Raw genomic sequence first — 15,714 nt, 5'->3', positions numbered from 1 at the left:
CACTGATGGAGATGTCTTCTTGCCATCCCAGAGCCAGCCTACTCACTGATTCCAGACACCCAGGCAGGTAAAGCCTCAATGAGGAGAGCTCTGGTCAGGGTTATGCAGGAACATCTTGTACCTCTGAGCCACACCTGCAGGGAGCTGGATCCAAGGGAGCTGCCACACCCCTGCACAGGGGTCCCTGGGAAGCAGAAAGGACACGTGGGCAGGTGGGGGGACACCCTCTGCTCTGCTGCTCTGCACTGCTGCTGGAGCAGGGGAACCAGGCAGCACCAGGCTGCACAGCCCGCTGGCAAGCAGGTGCTCAGAGAGAGATCAGGATTTCCCATCCCCATCTCCCCAGGCGGCTTCTGATTTAATGAGGAAAAACGGCATAAAATACAGGCATTGCCCTGGGAGCTGGAATCAGCACCAGGTGCCTGCCCCTGTTGCATCTGACATCACTGCTTTTTTTGCACAAATCCAGCTTAAAATGCTGTACTAGCCTCAACATTTGAGTAGTAACTAGAAAATGCAAAAAAATCTAACTCAGGTTGGGATAATTCACTTCTGCACCACGAGAAGCAGTTTCCTTCATTTTTATTTGGGAAAATTATTTTATTCTGAGCAATTTTATCTAACCAGCAGGGCTAGAACTATGGACTAGAACAATATATGATTGCTTTAGCATAGGAATGTATTCACCCTCAATGTCAAGCCATTAATAGGCTGAACCTGGTTATGGGCATGAGATTTGTTTTTCAAGCTTCCCTAAGCCACAATCACAAGACACTTCCCTAAGGACAGCTGTAAAGGGATATCACACTGAGATTTCATACCAACAGCAAAAAAAAAGCTCAGGTAGATGTCAATCTTCAGTGACAAGCAATTGAAAAGCTAATCCAAGATGACACAGCTAATTAATATCAAAGACTAAATACATAAAACATTGCTTGCAGACCAGATTGCAGCAGAGCCACCACAAAAGGATTTCAATCATGTGCCTCCTGCACTTCTCCCACCCCACATCCCCAGGGGGTAGAAGATAAACCCCGAACCAGTATTAAGGGTTTCACCTCCAAGCAGGCTAAATACTAAGCCCATAACACTCACAAGTTCCAGGCTCTGGTTAAATGATTTCCCCTGAACCATGCAGACCCCACCTTTCCTCCATCCATCTTACAGGGGCCTTCAGCTCCCAGTTAGGCAGGATGGGGAGGCCCCAGGTCAGGGCCATGAGGAAGGAGGGCTGCAGGATCTACACCTACCATTCAATGTAAATCTGCTCAGCTCATGGCACAAGTATTTCTAAAAGGTAAGTTAATCCAAGTGTTGTTCACTTTGTGAGCCAAAACTTGAAATAAATATTGGTATTGCTTTTACTACCTTTGATCACTTGTTTTGGAAATAGCATCACTTTTGATTTCTGAACTGAAAGCTTACAACTGTTTTTAATATTCCACTTGATGTAAATGATTCTACAGAAACAGAGTCAAAAATGCTCTTTTCAGTTTTAAAGATTGCTTTTGAATGTTTAGTATAGCTGTACTTACAGCATCTTTAAATTCCAGTTAGAAAGTAACTAAAATAATACATTATCAGAATTCTTTTTTCCCTCAGTGTGAGTTCTCTAGTGTCTGCACTGGGAAATTATTATAATTAATGTAATTTTCAACCACAATTATTGTTTTTAGACACACCCAGCTCCTAATTCTATCACCAAACTCTTGACATCAGTAACATTTTAAAAAAGTTCAGGTACCGAATTAAATGGAAACTTTTAATAACTTATCAATATGTATACTTGATATTCTTGGCTGCAGAAAGGGATAGCATCATAATATTAAAGAAAAACAGGTATAAATCTAGCTGTAAGAGCCATATAAACAAGTCCATCTATGTCAAGAATTCCTATGAGCCTCGCTTTTACTCAAAAACTGTATTTGCTATACAGACTATTTGCTTTTAAAATAATAGGGTTAAACTGTTAGTCATTCTAACTATTCATATAGAAATGTTAGTTGGAATACTTGTTGTAAACCCTTCAGGGTGACAAATGAAAGATAATAAACCCTTGATCAATGTAACTTTTATTTATTCATCCAGGAACAGAGGATATCATAGGCAACAACGCCGCCTAGGAGAACAAGAATTTCACATAAACTGTTTTGGCAGAAACACGCATTTAAATAATCATCCAAATCACCACCTCACTATCTCTATCTTTAAAAAAAATCAAAACTAAACAAACAAAAAATGCAGAAAAAGAAACAAAATATTTGAACAAACCAACAGGCCAGATATTTTTTAATTTAATGTCTATGCCAGCCACATATGTCCCTGATTTTAGAAGTCATAATACTTAGCAGTGACAATGGCACCTTTCATTTGCAAACACATAATAAACATGAACTGACTGCAATTTTACCACAATACCTCACCACAGCTAATCAACAGGACTGCCTGCTCTGCCCTCAGCCTGGGGAAGTGCTGATTTAAGTTTGTGCCGCCAGGCCCCTGCATGACAGTGTCTGCACCCTGCAAAGCACTACCCACAGAAGTGAATTTAGCAAAAACTGACTGACCAAACTACAGCACATCATCAAGCAGGTTTTTCCACTCAGTGCTAATATTTTCTTTTATATTGCAAGAAGAACTGACCGGACCAGGACACAATTTAATGTAAACCATTTGGAGTGAAAGGTGTTATCTTGCCTAGCGAAATCTCCCCCTCACAGTCCAGCTCACAGGCAGAGTCAGTGGCAACCTCATGGTCAGGGGAGATCTGGGACATCCTATCAAAAGGGTCCTCGCGATTTTCCTCACAGTCAACCACATTTGGGATCATGTTAACATAAGCAGTCACTATCTCCTTATGGTAAAGGGTGTCCTGGTTGTAAGAGATAAGCTCATTGCTTATATTAACAGTCTCCACTGCAGTGCCAGAGCAAAACTGACCACATCCCAGGAGGTTGGAGAAAACCTTTCTAAAGTCAGCATTGAAGGCATAGATGATGGGGTTAAGAGAAGAGTTAGCCCAACCAAACCAGACAAAGATATTAAAGGTGGTCTCACTGACGCAGGGCAGGCCAGCATGGGGGTCACTGGGTGGGCTCTCGCAGAAGGGAACCATGCAGTTCAGGATGAAGAATGGCAACCAGCAGCAGACAAAGACACCCATGATGACAGAGAGCGTCTTTAACACCTTGGTCTCTTTCCTGATGGAGGACTTGAGGCTTGTGTGATGGTGGCAGTCAATGTGGCTGCTCCGGCAGCTCTGTGCATGCTCGGCTGCTCTCTCCAAGGAAGAGATACGACGAATCTGCACCTGGGCAATGCGGTAGATTCGGGTGTAGGTAACTATCATGATAGCCACCGGGATATAAAAACTGATCAAAGAGGAGGAAATAGCGTAAGTCCTGTTGAGGCTGGAGTCACAGCTCTCTGATGGTCCAGTGAGAGTATCATTGTTGCCAGAGGTGCCATCAGAGGGTCTCACAGCCGCTAATGCCACCCATGTGGTACTCATATCTTCTGCCCAGGTGGTGACAGCACCTGCTGCTGCCCAGGCAGTGCCAAATCCATCTCCAATATCATCAGCAGCAACAACATCCCCACCTTTGTGCCAGTTGAGCTGGACAGGGATGAAGGAGATGAGCACAGACAGTGCCCATGCCACGCTAATCATCACCAGAGCCAACCGCTGGGTCATCTTTCTCTCGTAGCGGAAGGGGCTGGAGATAGCCCAGTACCTGTCCACGCTGATCACGCACAGGTTGAGGATGGAGGCCGTGGAACACATGATATCAAAGGCCACCCAGACGTTACAGAAAGCCCCAAAGGGCCAGTACCCGGCTACCTCTGCCACCGCCTTCCAGGGCATGACCAGCAGGGCCACCAGTAGGTCCGAGACAGCCAGGGACACGATGAAGATGTTGGTAACCTTGCTCCGCAGGTGCCGGTAGCGGACGATGGCCGCGCACACGAGCACGTTCCCGAAGAGAGTCCAGAGGATGAGCAGCGCCAGCAGGCTGCCCGCCGCCACCTGCGCTGCGCCGGGGGCGCCCGCCGTGCCCCGCGCCTCGCTGGGGGGCCCCGTGGCCGGGGGCGGTGGGCTGCGGCCACCCCGCAGCATCGCTGGCGGCTCCCGCCGGCGGCGGGGCGGCTCCGGCCGGGATGCGCCGAGCAGCCAGCGCCGCCCCGCTGCCCGGCCCCATGGGGCCGCTGCCCCCCCCGCCCCACCGCCACCCCCCGCCGGATGGCCCCCTCGGCCGCTCGGCGCTCCGGGCTCCGCGCCTCGCCGCTACCGTGGCGCCAGCCCTGCCGGGATGCCTCTCCCGCGCTCCAGGGACCCGGCCTGGGGTTCCCGTCCCGCGCTCAGCGCAAGCACCTCTGCTCGGGACCCCCGCCCCGCGGCTCAGTGCAAGTACCTCTGCTCGGGATCCCCGCCCCGCGGCTCAGTGAGGATGCCCCTGCTCAAGGTCTCCGCCCCGCGGCTCCTTCCAGGGGCTCCCGCTCCGCAGTTCGGCGCGTAGCCCTGCTCGGGACTCTGTCCCGGGACCCGGTTTGGGTACCCGCCTCGCGTCCTTTCGCTTGCGCTCCCCGCTCCGCAGCTCAGCGCGCTCCTCTCTTCCCAGGCTCCGCGGCTCAGCGCGCACCCTGCCCGCGGCACACGCGGCTTCGCGCCCGCTCCTTCTGGGTTCGCTCTACGCCCCCGCGACTCCCGGTGGCTCCTGCCCGGGCTGGCGGCTCCGCTCGCCCCGCGCCCGCCCGGGCTCCCAGCGCGGCGGAGCGACGCTCCCGATCCCCGCCGCCCGGGCCGGCCCGCCCGCCCCCGCCGCCCTGTGAGCATGCTCCGCCTCCCGGGACGCCCCGTCCGGGCCGGTGGGCACCGCGGCTGGCACGGAACGGACGGAACGGAAAGGAAAGACGCAGCGGGGCCAGCCGCCCTCCCCGCTCCTTCCCTCCCTCCGAGACCGAGTCACCCTCGCGATTCCTCGGTGCCGTCTCCGGCTCTGTGCGGCGGCTTTGCGCGGCACAAGAGAAGAGCGCGGTTCCACCGCGGGGAGCGGGGAAATGGCCCCAGCACCCCCGGGGCAAGAGAGGCTGTCCAGGACGGGTACGGACACGGCTCGGCCGGCCTCTCGCTGGGAGCGATCGGGGCTGAAAGGTGCGGTGTTGGAAGCGGGACGGGCTGGGTGTCTTCCACAGGGATGGGAAATAGTGTGCCTCCCTACTTGTTCCAGTGACTTCTACTGGATGGCTGAGATGTATTAGAGATAGAAAGCCCGGCAAGCGAAAATCCGATTCTCTCTCTTATCAGCTCTATGGGATGAATCACTCCCCTCGGTGGTGCTCCAGCACAACTAGAAACAGACTCTGACCGTGAGCATTACAGGTGTTAATGCTCTTGGATTCACCGTGTGCTAATATCATGCTTGAGTTTCTTCAGAGAACATGTCTGAGTTATTTTTATTGAAAATACAATTGTTTTAGTTCCTCTAAAACTTAATTTCTTTTCAAAACGGTTGCCAGAGATCAAGCCCGTTCTTGACTCCACAGCCTGGGGTTTGGCACTGAAAGGGCTGAAGAACTAACGCTCTCCAGGGGCCCTTCCAGCTGCTTCTCCAGGCAGATTGGGAAGGACAAGAATCACTATACCTTGCTGGATCTGCAGTGACATGAAGGAAGATTAAGTGCTAGAGTTACTAAATACAAAGGGAAAAGAAAAAAAAAATCAATCTAATTCTGAAACCTTTTAGGTAATTTTATAAAATTGTCACAAGAAAACTGAAGCTTCACTTTAGCTCTCGCTTAAGAAATTGACACTACTTTTCCACATTTAAGCAGAGTTATATTTAATATTGGAGGAAGAATTTAGCTTTTGTCACCACTGAATTCTAAACAGTGTGACTAAAGCTCTGATGCTGAGGCAATGTGTTGCTTGCACAAACTCTGCTTTCCCAAGCAATGCCTCCTACAATTTCTCTAAACGAAGAAGCAGATTGCACAAGTATTTGTGCACATGCCTGTTGAAGCTGCTTGTCATGGGGATATTTTGTAATGTAGTTAATGGGGACATTTTATTCCAAAAAGCAATGATCCAATTTGCTTGTTTAGCTTGTATTCATTGCTTCAGCAGTATAGAGGTGCACACATTTGCTTGTAATGTGGTATCTGTATATATGTGTGTGTTTACACGTGTGCTGCCAGTACGCATCAGCTATTTAAATAAACACACGTGTAGGTATATCTGTCTTAATAGCAAAAGTAGCCCAATAAAAGCTACCCTGCTCACAACTCAGCAGCCCCTTGCCCACACTGGTAGCTCGGTACAAATCAGAGGTGCAGGTGTGTGTCATCTGCCAGCTCTGCCGGGTGTGCTGGAGTCAGGCACAGAGGAGGTGCAAGCAGATGGGAAAGATGCCTTAACTCATTGAAACAAAAATTATAACAGCACACTTGTCAGATGTCTAAAGAATGAAGTTTTGCTGTGCTTTGTTCTTTACTGTCTGCAATAGGTGGACCCAAAGTGGAGGACCTTCCAAAGTATCCCATTTATTGGCCAAGAGTTGTATTTGGCTGTCTGAATCCTGTAACTCAGAACATGCTATATCCTTTCCCACCCATTTAATCTTTAGCAATCATTCTTGGTTTCCAGCTGGTGTGAACTGATGTTGTTCCCCAAAGCTCCCTGTGGATAAAGATCCAGCTTTGAGCTGGGGGAAGATTTGTCACCCAAAGGTGCAGCTGTCAATGGGTGCATCAGTGATAGGGTCTCCAATACTGATCCAACATTTCACGCATGCATGTTCAAAACTTTCTTTCAAGGCAAAGGAATGCATTAGGAGAGCAGGAATATTTTCAATGGTAGTAGAAAGAAATCCTAGTTTGTGAAGGGTGGCACGTGAGACTAAAACTCCCTTGCTGACAGACTCAGTGAGTTGGGAAGAAGTGGAGCAGGAAGGACAACTGCTTTGTGCTTTTACGGGATCATTTATAATGGCATCAGGTCAGAGAAACAACCATTTAATGGGGACATTTATGGTTTGTTATAACATTCCTTCCAGTGCCATCAAAATTTTTTGAGCCTGAGATAAAAACCTTTCACATTTATAGGTTATTAGCATCCTTTTTTAACTTTCTGTAGGCAGTTTGCATATAAATCTCATTTTAAGAATAGTCCATTAAACCCACAGCTGTCACTTGCTGAAAGATCTGGGGTGGGGTTTTTTTCATCCTGAAATCATCTTTTTAATGTCTTTTGTGCTTTTCCTTCAGAGCTTTGCCTAATTTTTCTTTTTTTTTATTCACCTGTTAAAATTGCAGTTCTCTCTCACAGCTGGCAGATTGGAAGTAATGGAATTTAACTGCTATTGCGATGGCTCTGACCAAAAAAAAAATCTTTTCAGTTCCTGGTTTTAGAAATATATGTTTTACTAGCTCTTTCCCTTCATTACCACATTTTCTATTTCCACTTCAAAATACAAATGACTATTGTTCTGCCTAATAATATTTATTTAAAAATCATCAACATGCATAAGTTCACACATTCCCTCATCTGAGACATACTTGGTGTAAAGAGATAGGAAAATAATTAATGCTGAAAGGAAATTAAAATACAAAGAGACAGGTGTACCACTGAGGTTTAGACTGTAAAAGCATCCCATCAAAAACCTCCCATTACTGTTAGGCTCTAAAACAGAGAAGAAGAGGTAGTGGTAGAGGCTTAAGTGTAACAAGGATGCTCACTTTTATTCACTGACACTGATGCTTTTTATGCTCAGGTGCAGGTGTATACATAGCCATGTGAGAGTACTAAGGAAGGAGGAAGATAACTGGTATCACCACTTTATGGAGTACAGAAAAATCCATGCAGACTGCATTGGGTTCTGCTGTTCATGTTTCAAACAAAAATAAATATGAGCAATTGGAAAATGATCGGAAATGCATTACAGGAATTATGTCTGGGAAACTTCCTCAGCTGAGCAGAGGGCAACAGGAGGGTTAGAACCAGCTGGTGATATCTGACAAGGGAAAAGTTTTCTACAACAGATGACTTTCAATATTTTAGGTAAAGTTAGAAAAATTTCAGATGTTAAAAACTGAATCCATGAGAAATGAGGGTAGAGGTGGAGTACTCATTTTTAGCAGTAAGGACAATAAATGGCTGAAACAATTGGTTTTGGATTGTAATAGATTTGCCATCATTCGCAATCTGAAAGCCAAGGCTGAATGCATTTCTCAGAGGCTGTGCCTCAGCTCATCCCTCAGCTCTGTTTTGATTCCAAGGGTACCACACAGTACTCTGTAGTCCATGTTGTGGGAAAAGTAATTTTGGATGACTACAGTTACCCCCACTGGCCTTAAATCCTGTTTAGGTTTTTGTTGTTGTGATTAGCAGTATGTAACAGGATCTGTAATGAGTGTGGCATGGTTCCTACATCAGCTATGGATCACTCAGGGAAATAATGAAATAACTGTTTTTAGCAGAAGACATTTCCACATAATTTTATTTTTTTTAATTCCTACCAAGCTAGACTTCATTTACACCTGTGATAACAGATAAAATATGGATGCTAGCCAAGGCCAAGATCAAAGGGAACAGCATTTTTGTAAATATAATTCCTAATGTATTGACTTTGTTCATTTTGAGGCTTTTGTCTTATATTATCTTTTATTTTTAGATATTTATAATCATGTATTAAAAATAGTATCATTTTTTTCCTAATAAAGCAAGAGTTCACATGATTAAAACCACTAAAGATCAGTCACATTTAAAACAAGATAAATAAAAAGAGGTAACCCCCTATTTTTTACAATTCAGGAATTTTATTTGTATTCTCTGTGTGTGCATGGCCATATCCCAGGGGAAGAACTGTCCTGAGAAAATAATCAAGATGAAAAAGATGATTTTAATTTTCTGATGATGAACACTTCAAGATTTTTATTTTGTCTTTTCTTTTGTCAACTATACTATCAAACTGCAAATAAAAAGCAGGTGGTCTTAGTTCACCAAGGAGCTGCTGTAATTCTGTATTTAGCTTCAATAGTGTAACAATTTGCCCTGTGGAGTAATTTGAAAACAAATTTCTTTTCAGCATTCTGATTTCTCTGTTTCTCTAACCTACCATACATTAGGAGGATCTATGAATTTTATATTGAACATATAAACTACAGGCTTTTTTAGTTAAATAATTTTTATTGGAACTTTTACCAACAGCATCGTTTATCTTAGGATTTTACCCTGTCCGTTAACATAGTATGAGATTATCTTCCACAAAATGAGTAGGAAAACCAAATCACTCATGGAACCAAACAGTAATTTCAGCAATGAAATCAGACACTATTGTGAAGACTGTTAAGTCTGATAGAAAAGATGGGGCTCAGAAAACAGAAGTCAGCAGCTGGGTGTCTGCCTCCCAAGGAACACAGATGATGTCTCACAGGGTCAGACAGTGACTCATCCTTGGACTCCCCTCCTCCCAGAAGGCGGCTGCTGCATGGAAGGGAGTGGGGTTGGGAAGCAGGACACGCAAACCTCATCTGTTTCACTGGCACTGTGGGACAGCTGTATCCCTGCAGAAGAGCCTGTTGCAAATGCTACGCAGAAAACTGCAGAGACAGGTAATTTTACAAGTGTGCCAACAGTTAGAGCTGATAAGGTTTTTAATCTGTACTTTCTAGAGTTGTGTAAGAAGAGCATTAGGTTTTGTAGTTCAGAATTTATTTGGTGAAAGAATTCCAGCTTCAAATTTTTAAACATTAGTGGTAAGATGAGCAACTATGTTACTTTGAGATAAACAGCAATAAACTGCAACTTTTACTTATTTCTGCCTTTTCCCCCCCTTAAGCAGTACTTGAAATAACATGCTCATTTAGAATCCTTCTGGTTTCTTCTCCAACACGTGTAATGAGGGTAAAAGGAATTTCAAGTGCCGAGAGTGTCAAGCATCCCTGTAATGCCTTTAGGACCTCCTTGTTCTTCTGGCTGATGCACTGCAAATCAAAATACATTTTGAAAAGCATATGCTCAAATAAGTCAAGGCAAATACCCTAAATTCAGCACAAGGTCAATGTGTTGCTGCAGTGGAACAAAGTTTGCAAGTGCGGGCACAGCCAGCTCTTCTTGATATGGTGAAGTTTGGGTTCTTGACTCTTACTGGATTGGAAAGGTTTTCCAAAATGGAAAACAAAGAAAATAAAATTAAAGGTTTAGAGAGAAGAAAGACATTCTGATGCTTGGAAAGGACTCATGGACACCTTCAAAACTCTGTTTGGGTAGTGATACATCTTTTAAATTTATTTCTTGGTAATTAAACTATTAGATTCAAGCAGGCAGTGGTGGAAAACCCCACCTGGGGAGCACTGCAGGCATGCTTCTCGTACCTGGGAGAGGAGCAGCAGGAGGGACAAGGAAGGGAGTTCATGGAATCAGCTACCATTAAGATGTTACAAAGCTATTGCTTACTGCATTGTTGCTGTTGGTTGCTACCTTCCTACAAAAGTCATTGCCTGCTAGAAGTGAAATTACTAAATTCAGAAAATTATGGACTCAAGCTGGAACCAGACACAAAGTGTGGACTTAGCCTAAGGTATATTAATTGTATCCGTTCATTCTTAAAAGCATTCTAATCTTCAGTTAAGCCTGGTAAATATTTGATAGCACAATAAATTAGAATAAAGAAGTTACGGTATAATTTAAAATTCTGGCCAACCACTCACTCCCTCCCCCAGAGTGGGATGGAGGAGAGAATCAGAACAGTAAAGGTATGAAAATCTGTGGGTTGAGAAAAAGACAATTTAACAGGTAATAATGCAAAAGGCATGTGAGCAAGCAAAGTGAAACCAGGAATTAATTCACCCCTTCCCGTGGGCAGGCAGGTGCTCAGCCATTCCCAGGAACGTAGGGATCCATCACGTAACAGAGATTTGGGAAGATAAATGCAATCACTCAAAATGTGTGTCCCCTCCCCCACTGCTTCCTCCTTCTTCCATCAGGTTTATGCTCAGCACGAAGCCATAGGGTGTGGCATATGGTGTGCAATGTCCTTGGGTCAGTTGGGGTCAGCTGTCCTGGCTGCATCCCTTCCCAGCTCCTTGTGCACCCCCAGCCTCCTCACTGGCGGGGTGGGATGATGGACAGGAAAGGCCTTGGCTCTGTGGAAGTGCTGCTCAGCAATAGCTAAAATATCCCTGAGCTACCAGCTCTGTTTTCAGTGCAAGTCCAAAATTTGCACTGAAATCCCAATCCCAAACACAGCCCCACACTAGCTGCTCTGAAGGAAATTAACTCCATACCAGCCAAAATCAGCACATGTGGAGCTGTTCTTCACTCAAATTAAAATGCTGATGTAGTTCACCAGAATTAATGATTCCATGTGTGGTTTTCACAATATGGCTTTTAACTCCAGGTGTATTGTAGTGACATTCAAGCAAAGATTTATTGGAAACTAAACATAAAACACCCACTGCTTTGTTACAATTGAAGTAGAGAGATAGCAGCTGGTTCTCCTGCAACCCCTGTTCTTTCAAAACTTTCCACTTACTGCATCCATATTTATTTGTACTTAGGCATAAATCGTGGTCCTTTTGCTTCTGGCAAGAAAATGAAAAATGTGTTGGTAAAGATTTTACCAAAGGTCATATTTTAAAGATGAAATTCAGTTCTCTTTTAGGTGAAGAACAGTAGTAGAGGAAGGCAGGAGGCATGCCATATAGAACTATAAGCTTTGCTTTAAACGCGAGCCAAATTAACATTATGGGACATGACACACCTCCTAATTAAAGAAACAAAACCAAAAAACAACCAACTAAAAACCAACAAATAATAATAAAAAATACTCTAACCATTGACTACTGACATTCAAGTATCATCAACTTCAAGATGAAATTGATCCTTTAGAAGCTAATAGAGCCAAACCTCTTATTTAAAGTTCTCCTTAACAATTGCAGCTGCTTCAATTCTCTTTAAATCCAGATCTCATTTTATTCATGCATGCATAGAATGAGGCCAAATGCTTGGGGACAAGGGTTCCCAGGGAATAAGTGATCCAATGAGCCATCTGCACACACATCATGTCTAATCAGAGTGAGGTGGGGAAAATAAAAATTATTAAATTGTTAAAATCTTGAAGTATGGAAATCTTTTTTATTTAATGGATTTTTGGTAAAGATTAATGAATTATTTAAGCTAGTCATAAGAAACATGTGCTTACATTACTTGGGTAATTTCCCTCTCTGCTGTTCTCTGGAGCCATCTATTTCTCTGCACTTTTATAGTCCACTCAAAGTCTATGGAACACAAATGGACAATACAACACACAAATATTTCCAAAATTATCCAAATGGATACAAATTTACATGATTAAAAGATAAAATTAAAATTATTGAGAAATACGAGTAAAAGGAATTAACTTCTTTTAGAAGGCCTTGACCATGAGTCTTCCATTTTCTTCTATCTCGGTGTCATTGACACAAAAAAACACTTGAAAAAATCTGTGGTGATGCAAGTTTGACTCTTCAGGTAAATTGAGAATTGTAGTGCTCTTTCTGCACCTTAGCAGCCTTTCGTTCTGTACACATATGAGTCTAAATGTAGCCCAAGCATGAATTATTGAATAGATAAAATTATTCAATGAAGAAAGGGAAGGAGTGCAAGAGCCTAACAGAAGGATGAACATCAGAAAATAACTTTCTGGTTAAGATTATGCAGCAAAAATTCAGAATCCTTTGCATATCAAGTGCATTTCACTAAAGAAATTCCCTTTTTAAAAAGTCTCTTTTAAAGCAATATTAAATTGGAGCACCTCAGGAGAATATCAATGAGCAGCTGTTAGACCTCTCTCCTGGGTAAGCAGGCTCTAGTGCCTCCTGTCACATGCTCAAGCAGATAGGTAGGCAGAAATAGGGTCATTTTGTGCTATTTATTACCTTTTCAAATTGGTGATATATCAGTATTGTTGATATATACTAGAGAAAAAACATTAGAAAACAGTTTTTTGAGAAAGCCCAGGTTTAACATTAAGCAGAGAGCTAGAGGTCACACTATATTAACAATATTAATTAATCTAAGTATTTTTCCTTGTCCAAAAATCTATGCTTCTTAAAAATGCATGCTTCTATTTTTCCTGGTTCAAAAATCAATATTTTTTTTAAAAATGTATGTTCTCAAATATTCAGAACTTCATGGCTCACTGTCGCTTCAAGAGTAGTTAAGCTAAGAGCTGCTTCCATAAAATAGTCTGTATTTGGATGAAACAATATTTTTTTGAGAGAAGTCCTGTTGTGAAAACCTCTTAAGCATGTCAGGTCAAAATCAAGTCTCCAGCCCTGAAACAGAACCATTTCAGTCAGCAGGACTTCATCAGTGCAGCTTGGAATAGAATTTGCCCATTAGCATGTTTAAATCATTTGCTCACTGCCAGCGTGCTACTTTAATTCACTTTTCTGAATAAACTTCAATTTCAGCACTCAAAAGCAATTTCATGTTGTGGGCAAATGAAATTATTTCAGTCATAATGTGAAGAAGCAGAAAGGGCTAAGTAATTGCAAATGAAATATAACAAAATAAGGATGTTATTTATTTTTGAAACTTCCAAATGTGTGCTACGTGTTTGTAATAGAGCATATGGCCCCTTCTTGGCCTTAGGGATTTAGAGCTAGCTCTGCTTTGGCTGAACACAACTCCTGGAAATCAGTTAAAGAACACCAGTTCTAGCTAAAGAATGACATGGGACCCATCCCACAAGAGTAGAGGAAGAAGAAACAGGTTTCCTCTAGCCATTTTTATAAGCACTTGAAGGTTGAAATGGAATTTTTGCCCCTACCTAGTGAAACGAATTTTTTTATGATACTGGAATTAGCTGTAGAGTTTGTCCAGGATGAAAGATTAAAAATTGCTTTGAAAGGAAGATTAAAGCTTCATTTCATTATCTGGATGGCCCTATTTACTCAAATTGTAGAGAGACAACTGAGTGGTAAGAGCTGGTATTTACATGGAACTAGGTGAGATCAAGCTACTGAGTTCAAGCAGAAAGGTAAAAAAATGTTATCTAAGAATGAATATAAGAGCCAATAAAGATGTTATAAAAGAGCATGAAAAGCAGCCATAGGGACAAGGCAGAGATTACAGCGATGTATGATAGTGTCTCTTCTAAAAACCACTTAAAATCAAACTACTGAAATTGCTTTGCAGAAGACTGCTTTGCTCAGTCTCCTGATGCTTCATCTAATTCAGACTTCACCTGAGATGTCAGATGGATCCTTCTTTACCTGATCTGGGCTCTGCAGCAGGTAAAGAAGGTAGTAAAAATTCCTAAGCGGGTTATGGCTATGCGTACCACTAAACAGAACTGAAGATTAATTATGATGTGAAGCAAGCAATTCCTGAAGCAACCTAAAGCAATCAGGTAATTTATCGAATGGTCTGTGTTTGCCATCTAGTGGTACAAAGCCAATTTTTTTTTTCCTGCTGCATGAGGGCAGACACAGCTGCTGAAATCTTCTCCTACCTCAGAAGCAAACCTCTCCCACAAAGAATTGTTCCTGCTCTCGGGACGATGGTGGTGATAAGTGTACAGCTGTCCTTTCAGGAACCAGGAGCAGAAATTTTTCAGCCCTTGATCCCCCAGACATAGGACTAGGTCATCAACAAATTAGCAGTAGTTATTATTATCCAGTAGTTAATTGATCTGTAGCTCCAGTATCCTGGTTACTGCTCCAGTCTTTTTTTCTTGCCGGTGAAGACTCTAAGAATATTCAGGCACCCAATCTTTCACTGCTTTCTGTGAGAATTCAAGCAACTAAATACCACAGGTTTTGAGAATATATTCTAACATCTTTTAAATCACACTTATAAAACTCTCAGCCAAAGGCCCTCCAGATTTCTAGGAGCTTCAGCTTTGCTTTACAGCACCTCTGTATGAAAACCTATGATTATTTTCCAACCAGGAGACTGATCTACAATGAAATTAGCTCATTGAAAAATTGTGCAGGGAATACATACCATTCTGGCACTGGAACACGTATACCTAAATATGAGCTATAGGACTAGTTTTTGCTCTTAAAACATTTCAAGAATATTTGAATAAAGAATTAAGTAAAAGGATTAATTTTATTTCTCGGTTATGTCATACAGTAAATACAAGAAAATTATTAGAAATATATTTTATCAGAAAAAATTATATACAGCATTGTATCTAATCATACATTTTACTCACCTGGATTGCTATCTATCTACAAAATAATAATTATATATTGATTGTCATATGTAATAAGGAACATTAAACTAATTCCCATACCCCAGTTTTCTAGCAAATATTTTAGTATATTATTATTAATTATTAATATTTGAAAATTATTTTAATTTTACTACACAAAAAACCAAAGCTAATAATTAAGACTTAGAGTTTTCCTAATATCTCTGTGATTCAGGAGAAGCTCTTCCTGGGATTTTCTGTTCTAAGCCATACAGAATTTTTTGTAAACCCCTTTCACAAGTCACAATGAATAAAAACAAAGCCATACAAATTGTATTTAGAACAAATCCCAGTTGACTAAAACAAAGATTAATGAGATTGAATTAACTTTACTGTGTAGAGTTAATCATATTAACACTAATATGATTTTGAAAAGTGTATTTATACAATAACACCACATATATAACAAAACACATGGAAAGAAAAAAAAAATACATGCTATTAGCTATTGTCCCTTCTTTAAAAAAAAATT

General features: G+C 42.4%; 1 protein-coding gene across 1 annotated transcript; it reads right to left on the bottom strand.

Moving 5' to 3' along the window:
* Positions 1-2,054: 2,054 nt before the first annotated feature.
* On the bottom strand, positions 2,055-4,152 carry DRD5 (dopamine receptor D5). The gene has a single exon (XM_038136386.1). The coding sequence runs from the start codon at positions 4,115-4,117 to the stop codon at positions 2,660-2,662; it is 1,458 nt and encodes a 485-aa protein (XP_037992314.1). The 5' UTR covers positions 4,118-4,152; the 3' UTR covers positions 2,055-2,659.
* Between the last annotated feature and the right edge of the window lie 11,562 nt (positions 4,153-15,714).

The sequence above is a fragment of the Motacilla alba genome, chromosome 4 (genome assembly GCF_015832195.1).
Source record: "Motacilla alba alba isolate MOTALB_02 chromosome 4, Motacilla_alba_V1.0_pri, whole genome shotgun sequence".
NCBI classification, from domain to species: Eukaryota; Metazoa; Chordata; class Aves; order Passeriformes; family Motacillidae; genus Motacilla; species Motacilla alba.
This window is presented reverse-complemented; position numbering and strand designations above follow the sequence as displayed.

Bases quoted from the DNA above. Each gene is read 5' to 3' on its own strand.
- DRD5 (XM_038136386.1), bottom strand. From the start codon at position 4,117: ATGCTGCGGGGTGGCCGCAGCCCACCGCCCCCGGCCACGGGGCCCCCC.